A 13763-nucleotide genomic window follows, 5' to 3' on the forward strand; every position below is an offset into this window, starting at 1 on the left:
CATTGTGCCCAGGCCCTTTCAAGTGTTACGTCCCTAATCACAGCGTAGGACACACATCCCAGTCTCTCGGTGCTCTTTGAAATGGATCTGTCCACTTGGGCCTGTCCTAGACCTGCTAAGCCAGAGCCTGCATTTACATAACATCCCAGATGATTCATAGATAAAGTTTGTGAACTGCTAACCCAAAATATCAATACACAATAGTCTTTCTTTTTTAAAATTAATGATAATGTTAATCATAATTCTCCAATAGTCTATGATCAAAGTTTGAGAAATAAGAAGTTGCAGTAAGTCCTCCCACATAGGAGGAAACTCTCTTGTGCTGTGCTGTGCTTAGTTGCTCAGTTGTGTCTAACTCTGTGCAACCCCATGGACTGTAGTCTGCCAGGCTCCTCAATCCACGGGGATTCTCCAGGTAGGAATACTGGAGTGGGTTGTTATGCCCTCCTCTAGGAGATCTTCCCAACCCAGGGATCGAACCCAGGTCTCCCTCATCGCAGGCAGACTCTTACTGTCTGAGCCACCAGGGAAGCCCACCCTGGGTCTTGCAGATGCTCCAAGGCACATGCATAGCTGCCCGCTGGGTCCTGGGGTAAGGGATGGGTAGTGCTTCTGTGCTAAGAGCTGAGAACAGTTACCCTCCAGTCCTTCAACAGTTGGCAGGCTTCCAGAATAGTCATGTTGGACACATTCTGCCAGTGCAGCTGTCCTCCTGGTGGGAGAGGGACTCCTGTGCTGCCTGCCCTGCCATCTTTCCAGGATCATCTGCAATTGATTTTGATATTGATCTTCTAACTAGACAGTTTGCTAAACTTTAATGAAGTTTTTAATACACTTTGGCTTATGTAGCAGTCTTAGGTTTACAGAAAGATTGCATAGAGGGTTCCTGTTTAGCCACTTCCCTCCCACCTTGTTTCCCTGTTATTGATATCCTGCATTAATTTGGTACATCTTTTTTTAATTTACAATTGATGAACCAGTATCGACACATTATTGTCATCCCAAGTCCACAGTTTACATTCAGATTCACTCTTTGCATTAAAAATTTTTTGGTGCTAACATAATGGGTATTGTGATTTTAATTTCAGAATCGAATTGTTCATTGTGGTAGGAAAACAATTATCTATTGTATATTAATCTTGTATCCTGCAACCTTGCTGTAATTATTTAGTAGTTCCAGGAGTTTTTTGGTTGAGTCTTTGGGATTTTCTATGTAAATAATCAGGTAATCTGTGAACAAAGACAGTTTTATTTCTTCATCCCCAATATGTATACCTTTTATTTCCTTTTCTTGTCCTATTGCTTTAGCTAGGACTTCCCATATGAAGTTGAATAGGAGTGCTAAGAGTGGACATTCTTGTTCCTGATTTGGCAGGAAAGCATCTAGTTTCTCACCACTAAATATAATATTAGCTATAGGTTTTTGTGGCTGCCCTTTATCAAGTTGAGGAACTTGAGGAACTTCCTTTCTGTCCCTAGCTTGCTGAAAGTTTTTTTTTTTTCTTATCACGAGTAAGTGTTAGATTTTGGTAAATATTTCTTCTATAGCTGTTTTTTTGGTCATGTGATTTCTCTTCTTTAGCCTATTGATTTGATAGATTGCATTATTAGATTTTTCAGTGTTGAACCAGTTGTTTCATACCTGGGATAAATCTCACTTGTGATATGTTATTCTTTTCATACATGATTGGATTGGATTTGCTAATATTTTATTGAGGATTTTTTAATGCCTGTGCTACTGAGAGATACTGATCTATAGTTTTCCTTTCTTATAATGTCCTTATCTGTTTTTAGTATGCTGTGCTCATCAAGCGAATAAGGCAGAATTCCCTGTTCTGGTCTTTGGAAGAGATTGTAGAGATGGTATAATTTCTTCCTCAAATATTTGGTAGAATTCACCAGTGAATCCATCTAGACAACTCTTTCTGTTCTGAATAATTGCTTATAGATTCTTTTGGGTTTTCTCTTAGAGAAAGCTTACAAATGACATATTTTTCCTTTCAATCCATAGGCCTGTAGTCCATTTTCTTGTTTCATTGCCCTGGCTGAGACCTTTAGTATTTTGCTTAGCAGAACTGGTAATAGTGGCATCTTTGTTGTATTTCCTGCTTTTGAAGGACAATGCTTCTAATATTTCTCCATTAAGAATGACATTTGGAAGCTTGCATCTGTGTCCAGTAATGAACAGCCTGAAGTTTTTGCTTTACCACATCACTCTTATCTGGCTGATTGAGAAGCTTACACTGAGCTCCCAGAATGAACCAGGGAAAACGTTCCTTCCTCTTTGTATTCCCTAGAAGAGTTTGTGTAAGATTAGAATGATTGCTCTTGGTGATTTAGTAGAATTCACTTATGAAATGTCTAGACCTGGGCGAAGTTTGTTTTTTATGCACATCTTTAGTAGTTGTAGGACTATTCAGGTCCTTTATTCTTGAGGCAGTTTTGATAAGTTAATATTCTGAGTGATTTGTACATTTTGTCTAGGTTTCCAAATGTATGTGTTTTTCTTTTTTTCACTTATTAATTTCTGCTAAAACTAGAGTCATACCACTCTTTTCATTGCCGAAGTTATTTATTTGTTCCTTCATCCTTTGTACTAGTATCTCTTGCTGGGTGACAGTATTATGACAGACTTGGTCGCCCAAAGCAACACACGTCTATCACCTCGCAGTTTCTGTGGGTGAGGAGTCTAGGCACGGCTGAGCCAGGGCCCCTGCTCTGGATTTCCCTAGGTGGCCGTCGGGATGCTGGCAGTGCGGGGGCCTCACCTGAGCCTCAACTGGGGTCTGCCCCAAATGCGTGTGGTTGTTGGCCTGTTTCCATCCCCTGTGGGTTGTTGGCCGCAGGCCCCATGTCCTTGCTGACTGCTGGCTGGAGCCACCCTTGAGCTCCTGCCACGTGGGCCTCTGTACAGTGGCTCCATGACAGCCAGCAAGGGTGGGTCCAGTAGCGCCAGGAGTCCATCCGCCAGTCAAGGGGAGCTGGAGGCAGTGGCCGTCAGCTTGCAGGGTCAGCTGGCTACATGCAGGTTATGGGCCACGGCTCAAGGATGACATGGGCTGAGTGCCTGGGGGCAAGTGAGCATTGTGGGGGCTGGGTCATCCTGAGGCTGTATGCATACCTTCACCTCTAGCCTTTTCAGAGAACCCGGTCTTCTTCAGAAGTATCAGTTAGGCCTGTGATGGATCTTCTCTGCCCTCTGAATGTATCATTTTCTCTCTCACTTTATGTTTACTTAGAAAATTTCATTTGTGTGACTTAAACCTATCTATATCACTGACCCTGTTTTTGGTGACACTGATCCCCTTTGTAGCTGCTTCTCTTATGGGCTTGTCCTTGAGGTTTTCTCTCCTTCATTTCCTCCTTTATCTGCCTCTTCACTCTCCTCCTGTGACCTGTGATTACTGTTTCTTCAGCCTTGTATCTCCTCTATGAACCATTTGTCTTTACATATTTTAAGGAAGATCATGCTCATACTTATTTTATGTATTTTAAGGGAGATCATGCTCATATTGGGCACAATAAAGGACAGAAATGGTATGGACCTAACAGAAGCAGAAGATATTAAGAAGAGGTACACAGAAGAACTATATAAAAAGATCTTAATGACCCAGAAAACCACAGTGGTGTGATCACTCAGCTAGAGCCAGACATCTTAGAATGCAAAGTCAAGTGGGCCTTAGGAAGCATCACTATGAACAAAGCTAGTGGAGGTGATGGAATTCCAGCTAAGCTATTTCAGATCTTAAAAGATGATGCTGTGAAAGTGCTGCACTCAGTATGCCAGCAAATTTGAAAAACTGAGCAGTGGACACAGGACTGGAAAAGGTCAGATTTCATTCCAATCTCAAAGAAAGGCAATGCCAAAGAATGCTCAGACTACACAATTGCACTCAACTCACATGCTAGCAAAGTAATGCTCAAAATTCTCCAAGCCAGGCTTCAATAGTACATGTATCGTGAACTTCCAGATGTTCAAGCTGGATTTAGAAAAGGCAGAGGAACCAGAGATCAAATTGCCAACATTGTTGGATCACTGAAAAAGAAAGAGTTCCAGAAAAACATTTACTTCTGCTTTATTGATTATGCCAAAGCCTTTGACTGTGTGGATCACAACAAACTGTGGAAAATTCTTCAAGAGATGGGAATACCAGACCACCTTATGTGCCTCCTGAGAAATCTGTATGCAGGTCAAGAAGCAACAGTTAGAACCAGACATGGAATAATGGACTGGTTCCAAATTGGGAAGGGAGTACGTCAAGGCTGTATATTGTCAGCTTGCTCATTTAATTTATATGCAGAGTATGTCATGTGAAATGCTGGGCCCCAAAATCACTGCAGATGGTGACTGCAGCCATGTGATTAAAAGATACTTGCTCCTTGGAAGAAAAGCCATGACCAACCTAGACAGCATATTAAAAAGCAGAGACATTACTTTGCTGACAAATATCCGTCTAGTCAAAGCTATGATTTTTCCAGTAGTCATATATGGATGTGAGAGCTGGACCATAAAGAAAGCTGAGCACCGAAGAATTAATGCTTTTGAACTGTGGTGTTGGAGAAGATTCTTAATAGTCCCTTGGACTGCAAAGAGATCCAACCATTCAATCCTAAAGGAAATCAGTCCTGAATATTCATTGGAAGGAGTGATGCTGAAGCTGAAACTCCAGTACTTTGGCTACTTGATGAGAAGAACTGACTCATTGGAAAAGACCCTGATGCTGGGAAAGATTGAAGGCAGGAGAAGGGGATGACAGAGGATGAGATGGTTGGATGGCATCACCGACTTGATGGACATGAGTTTGAGCAAGCTCCGGGAGCTGGTGATGGACAGCAGCCTGGTGTGCTGCAGTCCACGGGGTCGCAAAGAGTCGACACGACTGAGCGATGAACTGACTGACTGATGTTCTTTCTTCTGAGGCGGTAGAGTGCGGGGTGAGGGCAGCTGGTGCACTGCTGCTTTGCTGGAATGGACACCGCAATGTCCCACTGTGTTGCAGGGAGACCCTTGAGCAGGGCTTGCAGTTCTGTCGGCAGAAGCAGAGGCCTGATGGCTCCTGGGAAGGGTGAGTGCTGCCTGTGGGTGCAGATGCCAGGGGCAGGGGTGGGAGGGGGGCACTGTGCTGCCCAGAAGTCTATGGACATGCACCTGGGCCTTCCCCCACAGTCACTGCTCAGCGTTTTGCTGGGCAGTGAAGCCAAGGGCGTTGGAAGGACTTGGTAGCCTGATGGCTCCTCACCCACTTCCTCTGGGCTTGGATCCGGCTTGTGGAGCCGTCCGTGGAGGCCAGGTTGGGCGGGTCTGTCTCCGTGTTGAAGGTTTATGGATGTTTTCCTTGGAAACAGATGCAGCCCCTCCCTGCACACCAGAGGGTGCTGAGGGTGTGCCTGCAGCCTGTTGTCTGGCGCCCTGCTGAGAACTCAGGGATCGGGCTGTTCCCCCTTGTCTTCCTCCAGCTCCTGGGGTGTGTGCTTCACGTACGGCGCCTGGTTTGGGCTGGAAGCCTTCGCCTGCATGGGGCACACCTACCATAATGGGTGAGTGCAGGCATTTGCCCTGTGGTTGGAGGGGGTCTTCTCAGCATAATACTCTGCTGGAGGGTTTCTCCCTCTGATGTTTGACTTTGGGGTTGTTTTTACATGCTTTTAAACACTGAGAGAAGATCAGTTTTCCAGAAAAATGTATGAGGTGCTGTGCCTCACTGCTCTGCAGAGCCTCCTTGCTCATGTGGGGCAGGAAGCTTTCGGCCCTCTGCCCTCCCCCAGCTCACCTGCCCCACCCAAGTCCTACACCTGGGCTGGAGCAGGAGCAGCCACAGGCCAGGAGGCTGGCCAGGCTGGGTTGTGTCATGTGCGGGAGCCCATCTGCAGTTGTCTGGTCATCTCCCCAATCCTGTGATGCTGGTACCTCTGTCCCTTTCACCTCCCCTCTGGCACGCTGAGTGCAGGGGGCCCACACCCCCATCTCCGTTACCCAAGGAAGCCCGGCCAGGGTGAGGAGGGGCAGGGATCCTGTCCAGAGTGATGGCCCTGCATCTTCTGTCTCTGCAGGGTTGCCTGTGCAGAGATCTCCCGGGCCTGTGACTTCCTGCTGTCCCGACAGATGGCAGACGGAGGCTGGGGGGAGGACTTCGAGTCCTGCAAGCAGCGTCGCTATGTGCAGAGTGCCCAGTCCCAGATCCACAACACGTGCTGGGCCCTGATGGGGCTGATGGCTGTCAGGTGGGGGCTTGAGGCCTGTCCCAGAGCCACAGGGTAGGGCGGGGGAAGGACAGTGAGCCAGCAGCCAGGGTGGGCACGGCAGCAGAAGGAGGGGGAGACCTATGGGCCACCTTCATAGGTGACAGGTTCACAGGGCCAGGTGGTGGGTCCTGCAAAAGGCCTCTGAACAAGGTCAGCCAGGGCACAGGCTGTCAGGGCATGACTGTGTGGCAGCACCTGCAGCAGCTCTGCGTCACAAACATATTCAGGCATGCAAACATGACACGCACACGCAGAGTCATGCACACAGACGTGTACGTGGTGCCCCAGTCTGTGCCCCCTGTTGGATTTGGGGCCATTGGGAAACCTCCCTAAACCCCTCAGAGGAAGGCCAAGGATGTGGGCAGGGGCAGACAGGTTGCACCCTGACCTGAGCCATCGCGCCTCCTGGTGCCTCATCCTGCAGCGAGCGAGGTTAGGCCCCTGAGGACCGCTGGCCAGGTGGACGGGAGAGCACTGCTCATGGCAGGGACAGCTCTCTTGGCCACAGGTGGGCTGTCCTCCTGCCCCTTTGTCTCCATCCCAGTGGCATTCCCGCTCCTCAGGATGTCTGGAGGACTGACTGTTCCCAGCAGGCCTGGAGGTTCAGGGTGTCCATCATCAGGCAGCGTTTCTCATCCTTGTCCGTGCTTGGCTGCGTGAGCCTGAGGACCCAGCTAGAGGGGGTCTCATGCAGGGGGGCGGCGGGAGTGTTCAGTGCCCCTCTCCCCCAGGCACCCTGACGTGGCGGCCCTGGAGAGAGGAGTCAGCTACCTGCTTGAAAAGCAGCTGCCCAATGGGGACTGGCCCCAGGTACGTGTGGCTCCCCCCACAACAGGGCCCCATGCCCCTCATGGCCTGTGGGCGGGGTTTCACCTGGGGGGTTTGGGTGTCACAAACATCACCAGGGTTGGAAGCAGGTCTGTGATGGTGGCAGGTCCTGATGGCCGGGGCTGGTGCACACGAAGCACTGGCTGGTGGCAGGGCTGGTGGCCTCTCACTGAAAAGGAAGGGTGGGAGGGCATGGAGTCATGCGATCAAGGGAGGGTGACGCGCCTGCAAGGGGCTGGTGGCCCAGGCTGAGGGTTGCTGCAGGGCCTGGGGTCCTAGAGGTGGGGGGTGGTAAGCCCGCCTGCTGAGGTCAGGGTCTGGTTCAGGGAGCTGTCCTCCACCTAGTGGAGCCGCTGTGTTAACCCTTGTCCTTTCAGGAGAACATCAGTGGGGTCTTCAACAAGTCCTGTGCCATCAGCTACACTAGCTACAGAAACGTCTTCCCCATCTGGACCCTCGGGCGCTTCTCCCGTCTGCACCCCGAGAGCGCCCTCACTGGCCACCCTTGAGAGCCCGCCTGTGGGTGCCTGGGTGGGTAGTGGGGTGCTGGTCTCGCGAGTTCCAGGGGAGGTTGGGGCGGGGCGGGGCGGGGCCTGCTGCGGAGGTGAGGCCTTCAGACTTGATTTCCAGCTGGTGGAGCAATTTCTGGCTAGAGGAGCACTGGTGAGGGGAGCCACCGGATGAACCTTGACGCTGGATACAGCGCATTGCGTTCGTGGAACCGCCTGGAGCGGTACCTGGCCTAGCTGTGGGTAGGGCTGGGAGCTTTCCTGACCAACCGCTGAGTTCGGGAGACCAGCGGCTATGCCTTGTACACATCCTGCTGCTGCGCTGACGAGAGCCGGCTCGCCCTGCCTCTCTCTGGCTGAGGGACGTGCTAGTCTCATCACCCTCGCAGGAGAGGCTGGGCCTTGCTGTTCACCGAGGCCGGTTGGGCTCTCTGGGATTGGGGACCAGAATCGGTGAGTGTCCGGGGCTGCTCAGAGGAGAGCCAGATGCTGTACGCTGGCCCCGCCCCAGGTCGAGGTTCAGCCAGCTTGTGGGGCGCCAGCATGGCTACCTCGAGATTAGAGTTGTCTCCTAATGAGAAGAGCAGGAACCTGAGCTAACTCAGGGTGAGGGGTCGTGAGTGGCCCCACATGGGGACGACCCTCATGCCCCCTCCAGGGTGCTGCCTCTCAGTTCTCCTCTGGCTTCTAAATGCCTCTGGTCTGGCGTGCGTGGACTTCGGGCTCAGGTTGGAAAGTCTGAGTCCTGGAATTGCTTCTGACCTCCGAGGATGGGCAGCTCACCTGCGCAGGGCCCCTAGGAGTGTGGCTGTGAAGGCACAGAGCTTTGATGAGGGCCAGAACCAGGCCTGGTGTCACCCCTGGGTCCCACCTGCTTCTCGCCCACCCCAGGGCTGGAGCGACCCATAGAGGTGCCACCTCCCCTTCTGATGGCAGCCCCAGCCACGCTCCCCCAGCCAAGTGCTCTCCCTCAGACAGCCAGAGACACCTGGATGCCTCCCTGCTCCCACCATTCCTGCCGGGAACCCTGAAGGTCTCTCAGAGGCTTGCACCCTGTGGCCTTGCTCCCTCCGGTCGTGGGACCCCCAGTGCTGTCCCTGACGTCTGTCTGGGGCTCACCTGCGAGGAGCCTTTTCCTGAGCTGCCCCATTACCCCTCCCCCCAACTACCCCAGGTGGTGGTCCTCCTGCTTCAAGCCTTGCAGGGCCTGGGCACAGGTAGGCAGGCAGGTCCTGCTGCTCTGCCAGCCGCCCCGCTGGCACCTAGTGGTGTTTAGCTGTGCTGGTTGAATGTCAGCACTCTCTGCAGGCACTTTTAAATGAGTGTTTATGTTGCTGAAGGTGCTGTGCTGGACCCTTTGGGATCTGTCCACTCTGCTCTTGTTCCAGCAGCAGACGGTGGTTTACCAGTTTGGGCTGGCAGTGGACACTGCCAGGCGTGACTGGGTCACTGGACAAAACACTAAGCTTCCTGAAAAGAACTCCACCTTTATACTGAAACAATGGAAGCCACCTATCTCACCAGTTACCTTAGTACCCAGATCCAGCCCCTGGGCAGAGGCACATAGTGCCCTTGTCTTGTCCTGGGAGCAGTCATGGACTCGGGTCCTTCATGCCCCATGGTGGACACTGGACCACCACCCCTCAGCCTCAGGGAGAAAGGAGCTGCACAAGATAAGCAGGAGGCACTCTAGTTATCTGAGGGAGAAATACTTGCCTCAGGCTGATTAAAAATCAAGTTCTGTATCCTGGGTGAAGGATTAATGGGTCTTGATTCACACTGCTTTTCTTTTGGTTATCAGGAGCAAAATCTGAATGTTCACCAGGACATAAACCAGATCTGACCCTTTGAGGGATTCTCTAACCAAAAGTGCTTAATGCATAATAAAAATGTACCTCCAAGAAAGTACTTTCCTTACTGAGCATAACCAATGTTGATACCTAGATCTGAATTTTTTTCCGGTAATAAAAATGTCTAAAAACTGATGCCATCAACTGTGGCTTCCTCATTCTCTCAGCTCTCAGCAACTAATTACAGGTTAATTGGCTGGCTTGATTTAGTTTCATCTCTCCATCTGCAGTAAAAAGTTTTATTTATGACTCCCGTTGTTTAAAAAAAAAAAAGGGTTAGAAGCATAAGACAAGGGGACATGAAGGCCAGAAAGTCAAAGGGGACTGGGAGGGACGTTGCTTGACTTGCTTGGTGTTGTCAGCCTCCAAGCTCCTGGCTCGGCTTTCTCCCTGCTTGTCAGGAGGGGGCATCTGAGTTCTTCTCTTCTCCATAAGGCATCTGGGTTGCAGCAGGATCACAGGAACTGCCCTTGGAAGTGTCCACGTTGGAAGCTAGAGATGCAGCCCTGGAGAGCTCAGGAAACTTCCTAGGTGCCCTGGGGCAGCCAGTCTTGACATTGGTTGCGTTTTTCATTTGGAAAAATGCACCTCAAGGTTGCGTTTTTCACTTGGAATTTCTGCTGCTGTTCTACAGACCCTCCTTTCTCACTCAAGGTTAGGGTGATACTGGTAACTTCAGACTTACTTGTTGTCTTTAGTGAAAACGATTCACCCATTAGTTTCTATGAGCCTATTATTGGTACATGACTTCCAGGCTTCCTCATGGGAAAGTACCACTTGGGGGCTGATTGAGACCCACATTGCCATCATTGCAGAGCAGCTCCTTTGGTGGCTTCAGGCAGACTCGGGTGCCTGCCCCACAGCCAGGATATTCATGGGTGCAGGACAGAGTGAGCCTTCAACCCCGTGTTCCCTGACACCCCCCATTTCTCAGGAAGATGGAGGAGCAGGACCTGCCCTTGGGTCTTCCAGGAGTAGACAGGCACTGAACCGCCCTGAAGGTGGCCAGAAGACATAAAAAATGAGTGGAGCTTCAGTGGCCTATAGGATAATAGTGAGTGGTCCACCCTGTGTAATCTGAGTCCTAGGAAATGGGGAGGAAGGGCAGGAGGCAGGCAGCAAAATATTTAAGTAACTGTGGCTGACATTTTCCCAAATATGATACGTATAAGCTCACATTCATGAAGCTTAACCCACATGTAGCAGGATAATCACAGACCAGAAAGCCCAAGCAAAACCCACTTCAAGGCTCATGATAATTGATGATGAAAACTAAGGATGAATACAGCTTAAAAGCAAGCAAAACAGGCAAGTTAGGCTTCCCTGGTATCTCAGTGGTAAAGAATCTACCTGCCAATGCAGGAGACACAGGTTTGATCCCTGATATAGGAAGATCCCACATGTCACAGAGCAACTAAGCCCATGCACCACAACTATTGATCCTGTGCTCTAGAGCCCGGTTGATCCTGTGCTCTAGGGCCCGGAAGCTGCAACTGCTGAAGCCCATACTGTAGAGCCTGCAGGTCACACCCACCAAGCCCACATGCCCTAGAGCCCATGCTCCACAGTAAGAGAGGCCACTGCAATGAGACACTCGTGCACCGCTGCAGCTAGAGCTAGCCCTGGCTCACCACAGCTAGAGAAAAGCCCGAAAAGCAACAAAGACCCAGCAGCGCCAAAAAATAAACGAGGCGTTTTATGTATCAACAAAGACAAGAATGAGAAATGACTTATCAGAAGGAGAGCACAGTGAAATGACTTCTTCAAAATGTCAAAAAAAAAAAAAAACACCTTAAGTTCTATATTCAAAGAAAATAGAAATGAAAGCAGAGTAGAACCTTGTCCTGATGAACCAGCGCTGAAGGAATTGTCCAGCAGCCTTGCCTTTGAGAAGCATTCGGTTGTTTGGTGCAGGAAAGAGAGGCTGGATGGAAACTGATCTCCAGAGATTGAAAAGCACCAGGTGGTGTGTGCTAAGGATAGAAGACCTCCGTGCTTTGTCTAAAAGATTTTTTCTTTAAAATTAACTTTTAAAATAAAAAACAATAATGGTGTTTCTGACATAAGGAGAAGTAAAACACATGGCAACAATAACAGGATGTTAAAGGTGGAGGGAGGTTCCCATCTGTATATGAAGTGGTTTATTGCTTAAAGGTAGACTGATGAGCAAAAGAAACCTGCTGTCAACCCTATAATAAGCCACTAAAAAAGAAACAGGTACAGCTAGTCAACTAAGACAGTAGGTAAAACAGCTCAAAAGGGGATGAGAAGAAGAAAAATAACAGATGGGACAAATAGAAAACAAGATAATAGATTTAAACCCAACTCTTACGCACTGAACTGTGGCCCTCTCTGTTCATATGATAGGCTTCTCAGGTAGCGCTAGTGGTAAAGAATCTGCCTCCCAACGCAGAAGATACAAGACTCCGGTTTGATCCCTGGGTCGGGAGCATCCCCTGGAGTAGAAAATGGCACACCCCTCCAGTATCCTTGCCTGTAAGATTCCATGGGCACAGGAGTCTTGTGGGTTGCAGTCCATGGGATTGCAGGAGTCGACACGACTAAGAGACTGGGCACAGTAGCATTCATATGATGCTGCACCTGGAGGTGGGGCCTTTAGGAAGATAAGGTTAAATACGGTTGTAAGGGTGAGTCCCTGATTCAGAAGGACTGGTGTCCTTGAGAGAGAGACACCAAGAGCACACACTGAGGAAAGACCGCATGAGGACCCAGGTGGGTAGTTGTCTGCATGCAACTGCCGTAGGAGTGTCCAGCCCTGCTAATACCCTTGTCTTGGACCTCTAGCTTCCAGAACCCTGATAAAATTAATTTCTGTTGTTTAAGTCACCCATACTGTGGTGTTTTGTTATGGCAGCCCCAAAACACTAGTAAGACATATACCACCAATTCAAATAATTGTACTAACTGTAAAGGGCTAAGCATTCTGGTTAAAAGGCAGAGATTGTCATGCTGGATGAAAAGCATGACACAGCTATGCTGTCCATTAGAAATTCCTATTTTATTTTATTTTTTTGTAAAATTTATTTATTTGGTTTCATCAGGTCTTAGTTGTGGCATGCGGGATCTTTGTTGCTGCTGGCAGGCTCAATAGTTGCAGCCGTGGGCTCTCCAGTTTGTAGTGTGTGGACTTAGTTGCTCTGTGGCATGTGAGATCTAAGTTCCCTAACCGGGATTGACCCATGGCCACTGCATTGCAAGGTGGATTCTTAACCACTGAACCATCAGGGAAGTCTCCATAAGAGATTTTTAGTATAAAGATACAGGATAAAGGTGAAAGTTTAGAAAAAAATGTGTAATGAAAATACAAATAAGAAAAAGTGCTATATTAGTATCAGTAGATTTCAGGAAAAGGATTAGTATCAGAAATAGAGACATTTACAAATGATAAAAATGTCAATTCAACAAGAAGGCTTAGCAATCTTATAGGCACCTAATAATAGAACTTCAAAGTATATGAACGGAGAAGGCAATGGCACCCCACTCCAGTACTCTTGCCTGGAAAATCCCATGGGTGGAGGAGCCTGGTAGGCTGCAGTCCATGAGGTCGCTAAGAGTCGGACACGACTGAGCGACTTCACTTTGACTTTTCACTTTCATGCATTGGAGAAGGAAATGGCAACCCACTCCAGTGTTCTTGCCTGGAGAATCCCAGGGATGGGGGAGCCTGCTGGGCTGCCGTCTATGCGGTCGCACAGAGTCGGACACAACTGAAGCGACTTAGCAGCAAAGTACATGAAGCAAAAGCCGGTGAGACAATAGAAACAATTAGACAAATACACGATAAAAGTGGGAGATTGCAGTACTTGTCTCAGCAACTGTAGATGAAACCTCCAACCAGCTTGAGTAACTGCATTTGTATAACATAGCATTCTTTCCGATGCTTATTCACTAAGGTAGGCCATGTGCTGGGTCAGGAGACAAGTGTCAAGAAATTCAAAAGGATTGAAACTGCACAGAGTGTACTGTGACTGCTGTGGAGTTAAGTTAGAAATCAGTAATAAAAAGTCTTAGAAAATCCCAAATATATGGAAATGAAACAATATACTTCTAAATCATCTATAGTCAGGCTTTCCTAGTGGTTCAGTGGTTAAGAATCCACCTTGCAATGCAGGGGACATGGGTTCGATCCCTGGTCTGGGAAGATCCCACATGCCACTGGGCAACTAAGCTTGAGTGCCACAGCTTCTGAAGCCTGTGCGCCTAGAGCTGGTACTCTACATCAAGAGAAGCCACCTCAGTGAGAAGCCCACACACTGCAATGAACAGAGTAGCCTCCAACTAGAGAGCTCTTGTGTAGCATCAAAGACCCAGC

At 49.1% G+C, this 13763-nt stretch overlaps 1 protein-coding gene across 2 annotated transcripts in view; it reads left to right on the forward strand.

Moving 5' to 3' along the window:
- Nucleotides 1-9565, forward strand: part of LSS (lanosterol synthase) — a 30503-nt gene extending 20938 nt beyond the window's left edge. Inside the window, exons 18-22 of one of the 2 annotated variants that reach the window (XM_005902331.3) lie at nucleotides 5001-5066; nucleotides 5458-5538; nucleotides 6052-6222; nucleotides 6975-7053; nucleotides 7449-9565. In XM_005902331.3, coding sequence (XP_005902393.2) covers nucleotides 5001-5066; nucleotides 5458-5538; nucleotides 6052-6222; nucleotides 6975-7053; nucleotides 7449-7580 — 529 coding nt within the window. In that variant the 3' untranslated portion in view covers nucleotides 7581-9565. The other variant, XM_070377933.1, reaches the window with a different exon arrangement.
- Nucleotides 9566-13763: the final 4198 nt, after the last annotated feature.

This window comes from Bos mutus, chromosome 1, assembly GCF_027580195.1.
Source record: "Bos mutus isolate GX-2022 chromosome 1, NWIPB_WYAK_1.1, whole genome shotgun sequence".
NCBI lineage: Eukaryota > Metazoa > Chordata > Mammalia > Artiodactyla > Bovidae > Bos > Bos mutus.